The 14497-nt window shown below is 37.3% G+C and overlaps 1 protein-coding gene across 1 annotated transcript; it reads right to left on the bottom strand.

Annotated features, from left to right (window-relative positions):
- Positions 1–824: 824 nt before the first annotated feature.
- Positions 825–13889, bottom strand: LOC110448826 (protein SSUH2 homolog). Its single transcript, XM_021495276.1, has 11 exons — positions 13704–13889; positions 11790–11813; positions 10969–11112; positions 10684–10753; positions 10075–10204; positions 9241–9426; positions 8207–8376; positions 7485–7577; positions 6349–6451; positions 5109–5213; positions 825–2030 (listed from the first exon to the last, which is right to left on the bottom strand). Exons 1-11 carry the CDS (start codon positions 13714–13716, stop codon positions 1884–1886), a joined length of 1185 nt encoding a protein of 394 aa, XP_021350951.1. The 5' UTR covers positions 13717–13889; the 3' UTR covers positions 825–1883.
- Positions 13890–14497: the final 608 nt, after the last annotated feature.

Below are 14497 nucleotides of genomic sequence, written 5' to 3' on the forward strand. Positions count from 1 at the left end.
GGTGTCGGCCAAAATGTTGTTGCTTTACGCTTTTGTGTGCATCGAAACACTATTCATGTCTTATGGAGACGTTTCAAGCAGTCTGGTTGCAGCAGGGTGCGCCCCGGGTCAGAACATACACATGTGAAGTCATCACGCAAGGACAATTGCATCAAGAAGCTTTTCCGGATTGCAAAGAATATCTCCCAACAGTTGCGATAAACCTCCCTGTCTTGCAACAATGTCATCTTGTACGTCTTGCTCGGTCTTGGAAATTCGCTTTACTGGACGAAATTGACCGCATATCGTGTTCTCAGACAAGTTGATTCCACTTGGACAGTAGTGACGGCCGCTTCAGAATGCTACGTCGTAATGGTGAACATTTCAGGACAAATGTGTCGTTGAACGTCGACCCCTCGTCTGTAAAAGTGTATTGGTCTGGGGCGGCATAACTGCAAATGGCATAACCGTGGGGTTTCCATGATGAGATCTTGTAAGCACACATCATCCAATTCGTTCAAAAGGATCACGTTACGCCGCAAAATAACAACGCTGGACCACACGTTGCATGCGTTGTTACTGATTTCCTGACTCAGCGGAATGTGGATGTGTTGCCATGGTCTACAGTATCACATGACTTCTGCCAAATTCGAGACTGGTATGATGATAACTATGGATGAATGGAAAGTAAAAAAAGATCTAGCTTCGTGCAGAGATACGAAACTTTCTGCAAGCAATAGTCGACACCTAGGAGATATTTAATTATGTATTTGTGTGCTTTGGTCAACCTTTCTTAATTTTTGTTGTTCATCTGTTGTATCTATAACCTCATAATACTTAAAAGTTAAAAAAAACCACTCTTTAATTGGGTTGTGAAGATTTAATAGAAATATAGACATTTGTGAAGAACATATGTACATGTGTCAAGAACATATATAAGAAACATAAAAGACCAGAGTTATATCGCCATAGACAATACAACCATTATCAGGAATGTATAACCGTTTAACAACCATGTGTACACAATTAGAAAACAACCACACAATGGGTTCCGGAAATGAATGTTTCACAGAAATATCACAATAACGAAAGATGAGGTAATGTCAACATTAATTATAGTCAAATATATATTTTGTACATCGAAGACAGGGATCAATGCAGCATGCATATTAACCCGTAGCTTATTCACATGGTTCATTGCAAGTATACATATATATATATATATGATACTAAAATAATTCTCCAGCGTATGACCTATCAGTTTTCATTGTAGTAGTGCATTGCTCGGTTTTATAAATCTCATATGAGGTCAATTGGAAATGATGTTTATATCATTCTTTATCATATAACCAAGAACACATGTTTTCTCTGACCATCGCTAAGTCATAACTGTTACCATTTTCCTTGCGCTGTCATAACAGCATGCTTATTGCCATAATTCTGACGTCACAGCATATGTTAATTATATGAAGATATATACAACATATATGACATGGATGATATATTCACGGTAGCACTTATGTGAGAAAGTAGTAACTGCTTAAACTGTTATTTACCCTTGGTCGATTACATCAAACACATACGTTCATCTGAACGAAACCGCAATGACATGTTATTCAAAGAGCGAGCTATCCACTGCTACATCAGGAATCGGAAATACAAATGGGGTTTTCACAGAAAAATACTCAAAAGATCATGGAAAGCGTCCACAAGCGTTTAGTAGTATTTATTTTACTTGTCGTTGATTAATTATCACGGTTTTTTTTCACAATAGGAAATCTATACACGGTAGTAAAATCTATTGATTCATATATGCAATTATCCTGACTGTATCACATAACGCCATACAGTATAGAACTATCACAGCACTTAGGTCACCTCTGATATCGTCATTTCTGATGTTTCTAGAGGATTTCACACCCCCAGCAACACTGTTGTGGATAGTCCGGAGCTTCGACCCTCTTCTCCAGACCGTACACCCAAAACCTGGTTTTTGTTTCATTCCAATCGTAGTGAGCTTCCGTTACGGGTACCGCTCTCAATTGCTGGCGCTAGGAAAGAGAATGCAATGATTGTTTTTATTAAAAATATAATTTGATAATATTCTAGGGGTCTTCCATAAGGTTACTGCTTGTATTCACACTCTTGACATTTTTAATTAAGAAGATTTCAAAGCAATAACAAACAAAAATGTGGATATTGACAAATATAGAAAATAAGTACGCTTAGTAAACATGCATCTCGTACATACATCCAACACAATGTGCGTTATTTCTTAAGTGACGTAAACATGGACTAACGTCATTTTTCTGAACATTTATTTATTGTTCTTCGCGCAAATGCTGTTCCACACATACGGCAAACATTGCGACATTTGAGAACTACACATGTATCTAAACTTCCGTTTCACGTGAACAAATATCAAACATCCATGCCTGCGTAAGGATTTCTACGCCTGAAGCATACACCTATAGTCAATGTATACAATTAGTAACTTGTGATAATTGTTCATAAAAGGTTAATGTGTAGTTACCCTGTGTACATTAGTTGTTAAATATGATATACATGTACAGGCCTAAGCTGTGATAGATAACTGTTAAATTGTTAAATGTTACAACGTGGTTTGCTGCGACTTGAGCCTCTTTCTGCGATGATAAAAAACATTTGTGTATATGCTGGTTATTACTTATGAGAAATAACCTATATATTCAGGTGGTTACGTTAACATGGTTACCTATTAAATATGTCGTACAATATGTACACATGGGGTCCATGTGAGAACTACATTTTCCTGAGCATGCATGTGGATACATGAAGGTTACATATGTGTATACATGAGATTACTTGGGAGAGCTACACGTGTGTATACATGTGGTAACTTGTGAGAGCGACACGTGTGTACATTTTATGCGTGTATTTATTTGTGAGAGCTACACGTGTGTATACATGTGGTTACCTGTGAAGGTCACACGTGTGTATACATGTTGTTACTTGTGAGAGCTACACGTGTGTATACACGTAGCTACTTGTGAGAGGTACACGTGTGTATACATGTGGTTACTTGTGAGAGTTGGTAACTTGTGAGAGCGACACGTGGGTACATTTTATGCGTGTATTTATTTGTGAGAGCTACACGTGTGTATACATGTGGTTAGCTTTGAGGGTTACAGTGTGTATACATGTAGTTACTTATGAAAGATACACGTGTGTATACATTTGGTTACTTGTGAGAGCTACATGTGGGTATACATGTGGTTAGCTCTGAGGGTTACACGTGTGTATATATGTGCTTCCTTGTGAAAGATACACGTGTGTATACATGTAGTTACTTTTGAGAGCTACACATGTGTATACATGTGGTTAGCTCTGAGGGTTACACGTGTGTATATATGTGCTTCCTTGTGAAAGATACACGTGTGTATACATGGAGTTACTTGTGAGAGCTACACATGTGTATACAAGTGGTTACCTGTGAAGGTCACACGTGTGTATACCTGTGGTTACTTGTGAGAGCTACACGTGTGTATCCACGTAGCTACTTGTGAGAGTTACACGTGTGTATACATGTAGTTCCCTGTTGGAGCTGGCGTTCATTTGGGTAGGCTCCCTTGTGCTGGTTTACAATACGGACTGAATTGGCATTTATTTCCGGTACAGGGTAAGCGGTAATGGGCCATGTGGTTACTTGTGAGAGCTACACGTGTGGATACATGTGGTTAGCTTTGAGGGTTACAGTGTGGATACATGTAGTTACTTATGAAAGATACACGTGTGGATACATGTGGTTACTTGTGAGAGCTACACGTGTGGATACATGTGGTTAGCTTTGAGGGTTACAGTGTGGATACATGTAGTTACTTATGAAAGATACACGTGTGGATACATGTGGTTACTTGTGAGAGCTACACGTGTGGATACATGTGGTTAGCTTTGAGGGTTACAGTGTGTATACATGTAGTTACTTATGAAAGATACACGTGTGGATACATGTGGTTACTTGTGAGAGCTACACGTGGGTATACATGTGGTTACTTGTGAGAGTTACACGTGTGTATACATGTGGTTACTTGTGAGAGATACACGTGTGTATACATGTGGTTACTTGTGAGAGTTGGTAACTTGTGAGAGCGACACGTGGGTACATTTTATGCGTGTATTTATTTGTGAGAGCTACACGTGTGTATACATGTGGTTACTTGTTAGAGCTACACATGTGTATACATGTAGTTACTTGTGAGAGCTACTCGTGTGTATACATGTGGTTACTTGTGAGAGCTACATGTGTGTATACATGTGGTTAGCTCTGAGGGTTCCACGTGTGTATATATGTGGTTACTTGTGAAAGATACACGTGTGTATGCATGTAGTTACTTGTGAGAGCTACACATGTGTATACATGTGGTTAGCTCTGAGGGTTACACGTGTGTATATATGTGGTTACTTGTGAAAGATGCACGTGTGTATACATGTAGTTACTTGTGAGAGCTACTCGTGTGTATACATGTGGTTACTTGTGAGAGCTATACGTGTGTATACATGTGGTTACTTGTGAGAGTTGGTAACTTGTGAGAGCGACACGTGGGTACATTTTATGCGTGTATTTATTTGTGAGAGCTACACGTGTGTATACATGTGGTTAGCTTTGAGGGTTACATTGTGTATACATGTAGTTACTTATGAAAGATACACGTGTGGATACATGTGGTTACTTGTGAGAGCTACACGTGGGTATACATGTGGTTACTTGTGAGAGTTACACGTGTGTATACATGTGGTTACTTGTGAGAGATACACGTGTGTATACATGTGGTTACTTGTGAGAGATACACGTGTGTATACATGTGGTTACTTGTGAGAGCTATACGTGTGTATACATGTGGTTACTTGTGAGAGCTATACGTGTGTATACATGTGGTTACTTGTGAGAGCTATACGTGTGTATACATGTGGTTACTTGTGAGAGATACACGTGTGTATACATGTGGTTACTTGTGAGAGCTATACGTGTGTATACATGTGGTTACTTGTGAGAGTTACACGTGTGTATACATGTGGTTACTTGTGAGAGCTACACGTGTGTATACATGTGGTTACTTGTGAGAGTTACACGTGTGTATACATGTAGTTACCTGTTGGAGCTGGCGTTCATTTGGGTAGGCTCCCTTGTGCTGGTTTACAATACGGACTGAATTGGCATTTATTTCCGGTACAGGGTAAGCGGTAATGGGCCATACCTGGGAAATACAAGCAAAGCGTAAACGGGCGATACAAAGAATTTTAATAAATTACATTCCGTAATTTCCAAAGTAGAACGTACTCTGAGGATATACCAAAGTGAAAGCAAACCACAATTCAAACTTCTGCAAAATAAGAGCAAAGGAAGATGAATAAGACTAGATGTTCCAGAAGGGTAAAAAATGGAATTTGTTGAATTCTCGAAATTCCCTACTTATGTAACATACAGTTTCACTGCAAAACTGATGAAATAGTACTTACCTTGATATTAAGAAAGTTGGATGATATTTTGGTTAGGCAATTAGCAGAATCAGCTCTTAAATGTTTTTGTAAAGATTTTTGTGAAATTCGGAATCCTTTTACAACCAAGAATCGAAGGTCCATATGATTGTTACAAAGAACTTGTTAGCTAGTATAATCGTCTTCCGAAAATAGTAATAATATTCATTCAGGTAAAAGGCAGAAATTACACGTATATCATATTTTGCAGATTAGACATACAAACATATATCATGACAGATGTTACTTATAAGTTATTTATACCATAGAACTAGTAATCAGTCAGAGTGTTAAACACTGGATTCGATTCGATAACATTTAGACCTTTATCTGGGATGACCCATAAAGCCACATTGTGGCTTAATTCCAATGGGGTCCCATTAAATTGGAGAAATTGGAAAATGTATAGGTAGGAATTCTACAAGAAGGAGCTGTATGCTATGTCTGCTGAGACAACTAGGTTCCTATCATGGAAATCTTTGAATGAAGTTGGACATCGGTATTAAGAACGATAGATATTGACTTTGTTTTCATAAGGAACGACATTCAAAAAAAGCATCAAGCGAAATCAATAAATACCACACATACAGCTACAGTAATCATTATGAACACGAAGCAAAGACGCAACTTTGAACGATGATATAGTCAGAGCAAAAAGACCAAGTATACTCTTTACTGCATTGGATTTGCTTGAACATAATGTCTTATACAAGTGAAGCGTACCGACATGAATGGAATGATCGGGCATTATTTTGCACACAAAAAATTGGGTAACACTACACATTCCTCAACAAAGATCTGTTGTTTTTTCTACATCATACCTATAACCATCAGAGCAACACCATGATTATATACCTGCGGTAGGACTTGCTCGAATATAAGGTCCCCGGAGACATTCCGTACCAGCTCATCCGGCATATCTGACCGCTCGATGATATGGTCCGCCTTATGATTTGTACTGTAAGATAACGGATAAAATATATCACAGTGTCAATAAACAAGGAGAAACACAACAAGCTGAACAAAAGAGACCGATTAAGACATTTCGGAAATACGTCAGTTAAGTGTTCCCTATCTATTCCGGTGGAGTTGTGTATTTCTAAGACGAGCTAAAACACCACGAATAGGTACATGTATTTCAACCTGATAATAGCTGTAATCTAAAAGTTGGAAACAAGGTCATGGTAGCTGATCATATCATTGCAGGTAGAAAAACAGTTATTAAGATCCACAAGTATAACTTCAATGCAATGTCACAATCAGCTCCATTTATAAGACATACACGTAATACTTAAATACAATGTAACTGTCAGCTCCATTTATAAGACATACACGTTATACTTAAATACAATGTAACTGTCAGCTCCATTTATAAGACACACACGTAATACTTAAATACAATGTAACTGTCAGCTCCATTTATAAGACATACACGTTATACTTAAATACAATGTAACTGTCAGCTCCATTTATAAGACACACACGTAATACTTAAATACAATGTAACTGTCAGCTCCATTTATAAGACATACACGTAATACTTAAATACAATGTAACTGTCAGCTCCATTTATAAGACATACACGTAATACTTAAATACAATGTAACTGTCAGCTCCATTTATAAGACATACACGTAATACTTAAATACAATGTAACTGTCAGCTCCATTTATAAGACATACACGTAATACTTAAATACAATGTAACTGTCAGCTCCATTTATAAGACATACACGTAATACTTAAATACAATGTAACTGTCAGCTCCATTTATAAGACATACACGTTATACTTAAATACAATGTAACTGTCAGCTCCATTTATAAGACACACACGTAATACTTAAATACAATGTAACTGTCAGCTCCATTTATAAGACATACACGTATAACTTAAATACAATCTTTTAATAAGCTGTAACAGTGTAACTTAATTGCAATATCAATGACAGCTGTATATATGAGATGTACTAGTATATATTACTTTACTTACAACGACACTGTCAACTGAATGAAGGATTTAATATTACGATAACCGTCACATTCATCACACGTGATCCTCCCGTCTCCCCCGCACGTGTGACACCTGGAACATATGTTACAAAAGATCAGTATGTGAATCGTAACACGAAATATTTCAAAACTGGTGCCACGTTCCAAGTCATAATTGTATACGATACAATGTAACATTTACCCATAGTTCTCTGGGAATATATACCCTGATGTCAGTCACTGAAACTGGTAAAACAAATTTCTCGGAAAACATGCTCAGTGTTTTCTTTAAGAGTATTGATTTGTTTTCGGTCAACATTATTATTAAATTAAAAAAATAGGGTTAATCATTTGCAATGCCTAGTTAATTTAAGTGATTTAGGAGTGGGGATGGGGAGTAAAACGCATGTCTCTTGTCTCCGCTTAACATTCAAGAAAAATCGTAACCTATGTGTTAACATACCAAAAAGAATCCTTTGTATACAATCGTAATGTAAAATCATATATGAAGTTGAACGGGTCAACCGAAATTCAGTTGGACGAGAATAATTTCTCTTACTAAAATGATGCTTTGTGTTTTTTCGAGAGAATGTTCGAAAACATTGTACATCTCCTGTTTTATACATAATTATTATTAGAATTTTTCATATGGCTTTCCAGCATGAAAATACACCAAAATTTACATCATATTAAACTAGTGAACACTATAAGTGCTTAACGTACCTTTCCCGACCGTCGCCATGGCAATGAAAACATCTCTCCATAACAGGGTTGCCATGAGGGTCGTGAGTGTGACGTTGTCCGGAACCATTACAGTTGTCACAGCGCGTGTTTCCTCGCCCATGACATCTCCAGCACCGGTGGTACCCACGGGCGTCACAGGCGTGACAGGGCTTGAACAAACACATTAAATGCGATGAAAAAGATCATGCTTGTAGTGACGGGCTGTGCTTGTCTGGCAAATACTAATGTTAATGCATGAAATGCACCATAAGGGTATGTGTTGATGTATCAGTTATGATATTGTAATGCACGAAAATATAAACGTGACAAACAGGATATTGTTTTAAGATAACTGAGCATTTCAATATATGACAAGAAGTAATACACGTAACTGTGGAAGCACCCCGCCGGGGATGGGTTACTATAAGTTTTCATGCACAATCCTATAGCTAGCGAAGGGCCCAATCCAGTGATGATCATGGCCTTAAGTTGAACCTTCACTGAAGCGGTTTAGTGTTGGCTAATTAATTCACTTTGATAGTTCGGATACTTAACTTTATTGCAGGGTCCAGTGTAGGCGACTTAATTACCATCACTTTAGTTATTAAGAGTGGGCTACCTACCATCACTGTAGTTATTAAGAGTAGGCTACCTACCATCACTGAAGTTATTAAGAGTAGGCTACCTTCCATCACTGTAGTTATTAAGAGTAGGCTACCTACCATCACTGTAGTTATTAAGAGTGGGCGACCTACCATCACTGAAGTTATTAAGAGTGGGCTACCTAAGAGTGGGCTACCTACCATCACTGTAGTTATTAAGAGTGGGCTACCTACCATCACTATAGTTATTAAGACTGGGCTACCTACCATCACTGTAGTTATTAAGAGTGGGCTACCTATCATCACTGTAGTTATTAAGAGTGGGCTACCTACCATCACTGTAGTTTATAAGAGTGGGCTATCTACCATCACTGTAGTTGGTAAGAGTGGGCTACCTACCATCACTGTAGTTATTAAGAGTGGGCTACCTACCATCACTGTAGCAGTGTGTGGAACTTCCAGTTTCTTCACGTGAGTATTGAACATGGAGTCGGCCACACAATGCATCTGCCAGGGAGGGGGAGCCGGTCCATTTTGAGGACCATCAATTGGTCCACCCCGGTACGGCTCATGGACGTATCCTGTCTTTCTACTCTCACAAAATGTCTCCAATGTGTACTGTACAAAACAACACGTTATACGTTGGATTACTACAATATGTACTTTACAAAACAAAATGTCATTTGATTAATTACTACTAACTGTTCTGTTAAAAAAAAACATGTCATGAGTTTGATTTCTCTTATATGTACGCTACTTACAACATGTGGTTGAGCGATCTCTCACAATATGATCCCAACAACAGATCTGCCCAAGTTGCCAGATGAGACACCATCGAGAGTAAAGAGTGGTAGGAAGAGAACAGGACATCTATGAACTATGGATGTAATAATGTGCACAGCAGTTCGGTGTTGACATATGTTTTGGTCCCTCGGTTATAGACATACTCAATAGCAATGCTATGTCAAAGTCGAGTGTTCATTACAATCAGCAGGATAGCTGGATAGGCAGATTTACTGTTAACGTAGGATCACCAGCAAAGAAGACTAATGTTAAAATAACAATTATATACTGCAGTCGTGATCATGATATAACGTTACAGATGTTAACGTGTGTATTAATGTCGAATATGTGCATGCTTTATTTACTATGTTTTTTTTGTATTTTTAATTTTAATTTTTGTAATCATTCAGTTATAAAATAAAGACATTTAACTGCCAATTACAACTCCGGCCAAATATCACGTGATAAGAGTTCTACACTCACGTGCAGGGCAGTCAGACCAATCACATTGGTGATGTTCATCTCCTTGGCGGGAGCGGACCCATAGCAACAGTTCTCGCTTACGAATTGGATCATAGCGTTTCTGCAATCTTCTTCGTTCAGATTAGCCAAGCTGTATGAAACACGAAGAAGAGAGAAGGCGGTCAGTTAAAGGAATACAAGATGTACCATTCATGCACAAGTAACCTTACGTACGATGACATTGGATAATCTCAGTTTTACTGTTACATTATACTTTCCATTGAATAGTATCCCTTCCATGACAGATTGACCATGCTGAAAACATGAAAACCCATAATTACTATCTCACGATATCTAGTTGAAAAAAAAAAAAAAATCTGTGACGACACATTTTGAAAGAAATCCAGCATTTTTCTAAGTTTGAAATGGTGTTTCATCATTTTATCATATTCTGGTAATATATGTACATTGTACCACATCACCAATACTCAAGGACACCATTTAAAAACAGGAACTGAAGAGACATAAAAAAGACATAATAAAATCTCACCGAAAACTGAAAGCAAACCCAGATGGTAAATATTAAGAAATACAAATCCCTGAAAAAGTATTAAAATGTATAAAGCTTACTTGGTGAACTCCATCGGAGGTGGTTTTCCCTGAGGAGGGGGTGGAGGAGGTGGAGGCGGCATGAAGTTCACTGTGGTAGGAAAACGGTTTGATTTTAAATACATTAAATATGTTGCTAGAGAAAACATATAGGATCTCTCTTGTTTACATTGAATTGAAAATAAACTAGTTAAACACATTATTACTAGCGCTACAAGTGGGGGCAATGGATAGACACGTTACATTGTAATGACTTGTAACATCTACACATGCTGTAATGAATCGTTTCAGATACGCATTGCCTACTTTGTCCGAATCCTCCGACCTGCTCGTAGCCCGATATCGATGGCATCCCCTGCATGCTTGGTGGACCACGCTGAGGTGGGCCCGTTCCCGGGTTACCCATGGGGCCGGATTCCTGGTTGGGAGGTGGGCCTCCAGGATTCCAACCTAGAGAGAGCAAAAACAGGTCAGTTACCATTGTATTTTAGGGACACAACTGCTGTTTAGTACAGAGTAATTCTATTTTTCGAGATAACGAATAGAACATGTAGACTCTGCAAATTGATTTCTTTGTCTTCGATGTTTGCCGTAATTGTAATAGTCACAGCTTTATGGTCCATAATAGAAATTCTCTACTGGATATTATTTTGAAATGAACTACTAGTAGTACTCCTTAATTTGATTTAATTCATGCAATTAGATGATTTTTGAACCTCTTCTTTTGTTTCAAAAGTAGTTAGATTAAACTTGGATCTACGAGTTCTTGTCCGATGAGTCCTAGAAGGATGAACCCGCTGTATGGTGCAGTGTTATTCATTTTTGGCATACTGCATCTATTATCAAATTATTACGTTCATCTATTATTCCACCATTGTAACTTACATGTGACCTATATATGCAGTAAATTCTTAATGGGGTTCTCATGGTCCTACATTGTATGACGAGGAAGATGATGCTGAGTATGTGGTTCACATTTTTAGAATTTTAGTGGCAATGCCTTAAATTAAAGGAAAGTATAAATGTATTATTTTATCATGTTTTATGTAAATAGTATTAAAATTACGTATAATCCTCTGTCTTAGATACATATATATTTATAACAAGAAAGGGTAGACAATACTCACGTTGTGGATTCTGGTCGAACGATCCTGAAAGTAAACAAAAATGGAATATAAGAACACGCACATAGCATTGCTGAAACATAGCTGATGATGCATTGGTTTTTTCTAAGACAACATGGTTTTGCATCGATTATGTTTATAGAAATAATGAGTGACAGGTATGTATCAACTATCATCATGCCGTTATATAACCTTCAACCGGCATTTTCACATTTTAAAAATTGTGTTCGTATTGAACTAAGAATACGACCTAATAAACCACTGTTTTTGTTTAGATACAAATTTATATAGTAGCATCGTATCATAATCCTTTGTTTTATTGAAGAATACCATAGGTTTAATGTAAATAGTCAGGTTGGGCATGACGGCAGAACGTTTTTGGTTTACTATTTTGGTAACAATATGATGCATTTAAATACTGTACCAGTAATTACTTTGTACTATACGGTTACAAGTTACTGACCAAGGTATGTTATAAGCTGTTGGGTCAATTGACATTCTCTCAAAACACTATACATAGATATAGGTAGTTGTATTGTGTTTGAGGTTAGCACTATATCACTGACTAAGGTATATTATAATTTGTTTGTTCACCTCACACTCACCACACACACTATACGTAGAGGTAGGTGCCAGTAATGAGTTTTATGTTAGCACCACCTCATTGACTAATTTGTTTGTTCACCTGACACCGTTCACACACTATACGTAGAGGTAGGTGCCAGTAATGAGTTTTATGTTAGCACCACATCATTGACTAATTTGTTTGTTCACCTGACACCGTTCACACGCTATACGTAGAGGTAGGTGCCAGTATGAGTTTTATGTTAGCACCACATCATTGACTAATTTGTTTGTTCACCTGACACCATTCACACACTATACGTAGGGTAGGTGCCAGTAATGAGTTTTATGTTAGCACCACATCATTGACTAATCTGTTTGTTCACATGACACTCCCCACACACTATACGTAGAGGTAGGTGCCAGTAATGAGTTTGAGGTTAGTACTACATCGCTGACTAATGTACTATGTATATCATAATCTGTTTGGTCACCTGACACTCTCCACACACTAAACGTAGAGGTAGGTGCCAGTAATGAGTTATGTACATAATGTGTATAATACGAGCACTTGTGAATATCCAATCGTGATTTATAAGTATATAGAAACGAATAATGTGTATATATATATGTGTGTGAATATAATAGAACATTGAGTATTCAAGACTGACCGTTTATATTAATGTATTAACTAGTAAATGTCCAGTGATAAGGTGCAGGTTAATTACATATTGTATTAGATGGTTTATGAAATTGAATAGCTGACCTGATACCCTCTACGTACTATAGTGTGAGCTCTTTCTCATGTATGAGTACAATCGGATTAACATTACAACAGGTATTGACCCAGAGTATTTCAAACTCTTGTTCTGTAGTTGATCCTACAGCATGAAAAAGCAGATATGTATACATAACAGAAAGCGATGACGAGACATCAGCCGATATTTTATTAATAGAGAAAAGCAAACAATATCTTAACTACGAAACAAACACCGCTTAGATACCACTTACAGGTATACATGTAGTTGGGTGCCAGTGATATATATATAATTAGAATATACTAATTATATATCAATACATAATACCAACTATATATCAGTATATAGTGTACCGATGACATATCTTTCTCTAATCCTTTTGCATATACTATTAACAACATTTCTGCACAAAAATATAAATAGTGCTTAGATAATTTTAAATACACGAGATAATGTGATGCTGTCACTGACATTCGGAACAAGAATAGAACGGTAATGCTAGTTGTGTGTTATAAATAGATTACGTGGGTTTTACTAAATAATAAGTCTCATCTATAATCTACGATCATTTAATAATACTTTAAATACATCTTACCTGGCATAGCCATGGTGACAGATTAAAGCTCCGAGTATCCCGCCACACTACACGACTGACCGCCCAGGTGACTTGTTACGGGGGTACACGCGTAGTCTGCTACGCGACAGTGTTGGTGCTGCCATGACGCCATGTAAACAGTAAGACCGCGAGCAGTCCTTCATTGTTCCCTGCACTACACCAACACCCATACACAATGATAGAATCGCGATCAATACACAACAGTATATGTGTAGGGATTAAGTGAAGAAGATTTAAAAGGAAGCTTGGTGGTATTATTACTGATTAGCATTACCTGTGGTATTGATATTAGTATTGATGGCAATGATTGCGAAATTTTATACAGCTTTAGTAAATGTTTTTGATATGATCATATTTGACCTATGGTTTTACAAGTGGTTAATCAATAATGCAGTATTCGGTATACGCTGACCAAGAAAGAATGGATGGAGGTAGAAATCTTCTAAAACAATAGATATATTTATATATTCTGAGGAAAAAGGATCATCATCCTATTTAGAATTGTTGATTTTTCTTTTCCATGATTTCTGTTAATTTGACATGAAAACGAATTACATTTCAGCACACAGACTGCATTTCCTGACACATGTCCTCAAGCTACACCTAATATAATCCCTTCACTACTTTAGTAATAGATGCAACAGGTCTCGTTTAGACTTACTTCTATTATACAGGTTGAGTGACGGGGATATCCTAATAAAATGACAGATAAATGTCACGAGCGAATGTAATTTTGAAAATAAATTACTGTTATTTTGATACTAAATATGACA

Source organism: Mizuhopecten yessoensis, unplaced genomic scaffold (assembly GCF_002113885.1).
Source record: "Mizuhopecten yessoensis strain PY_sf001 unplaced genomic scaffold, ASM211388v2 scaffold4359, whole genome shotgun sequence".
In the NCBI taxonomy this organism is placed as follows: Eukaryota; Metazoa; Mollusca; class Bivalvia; order Pectinida; family Pectinidae; genus Mizuhopecten; species Mizuhopecten yessoensis.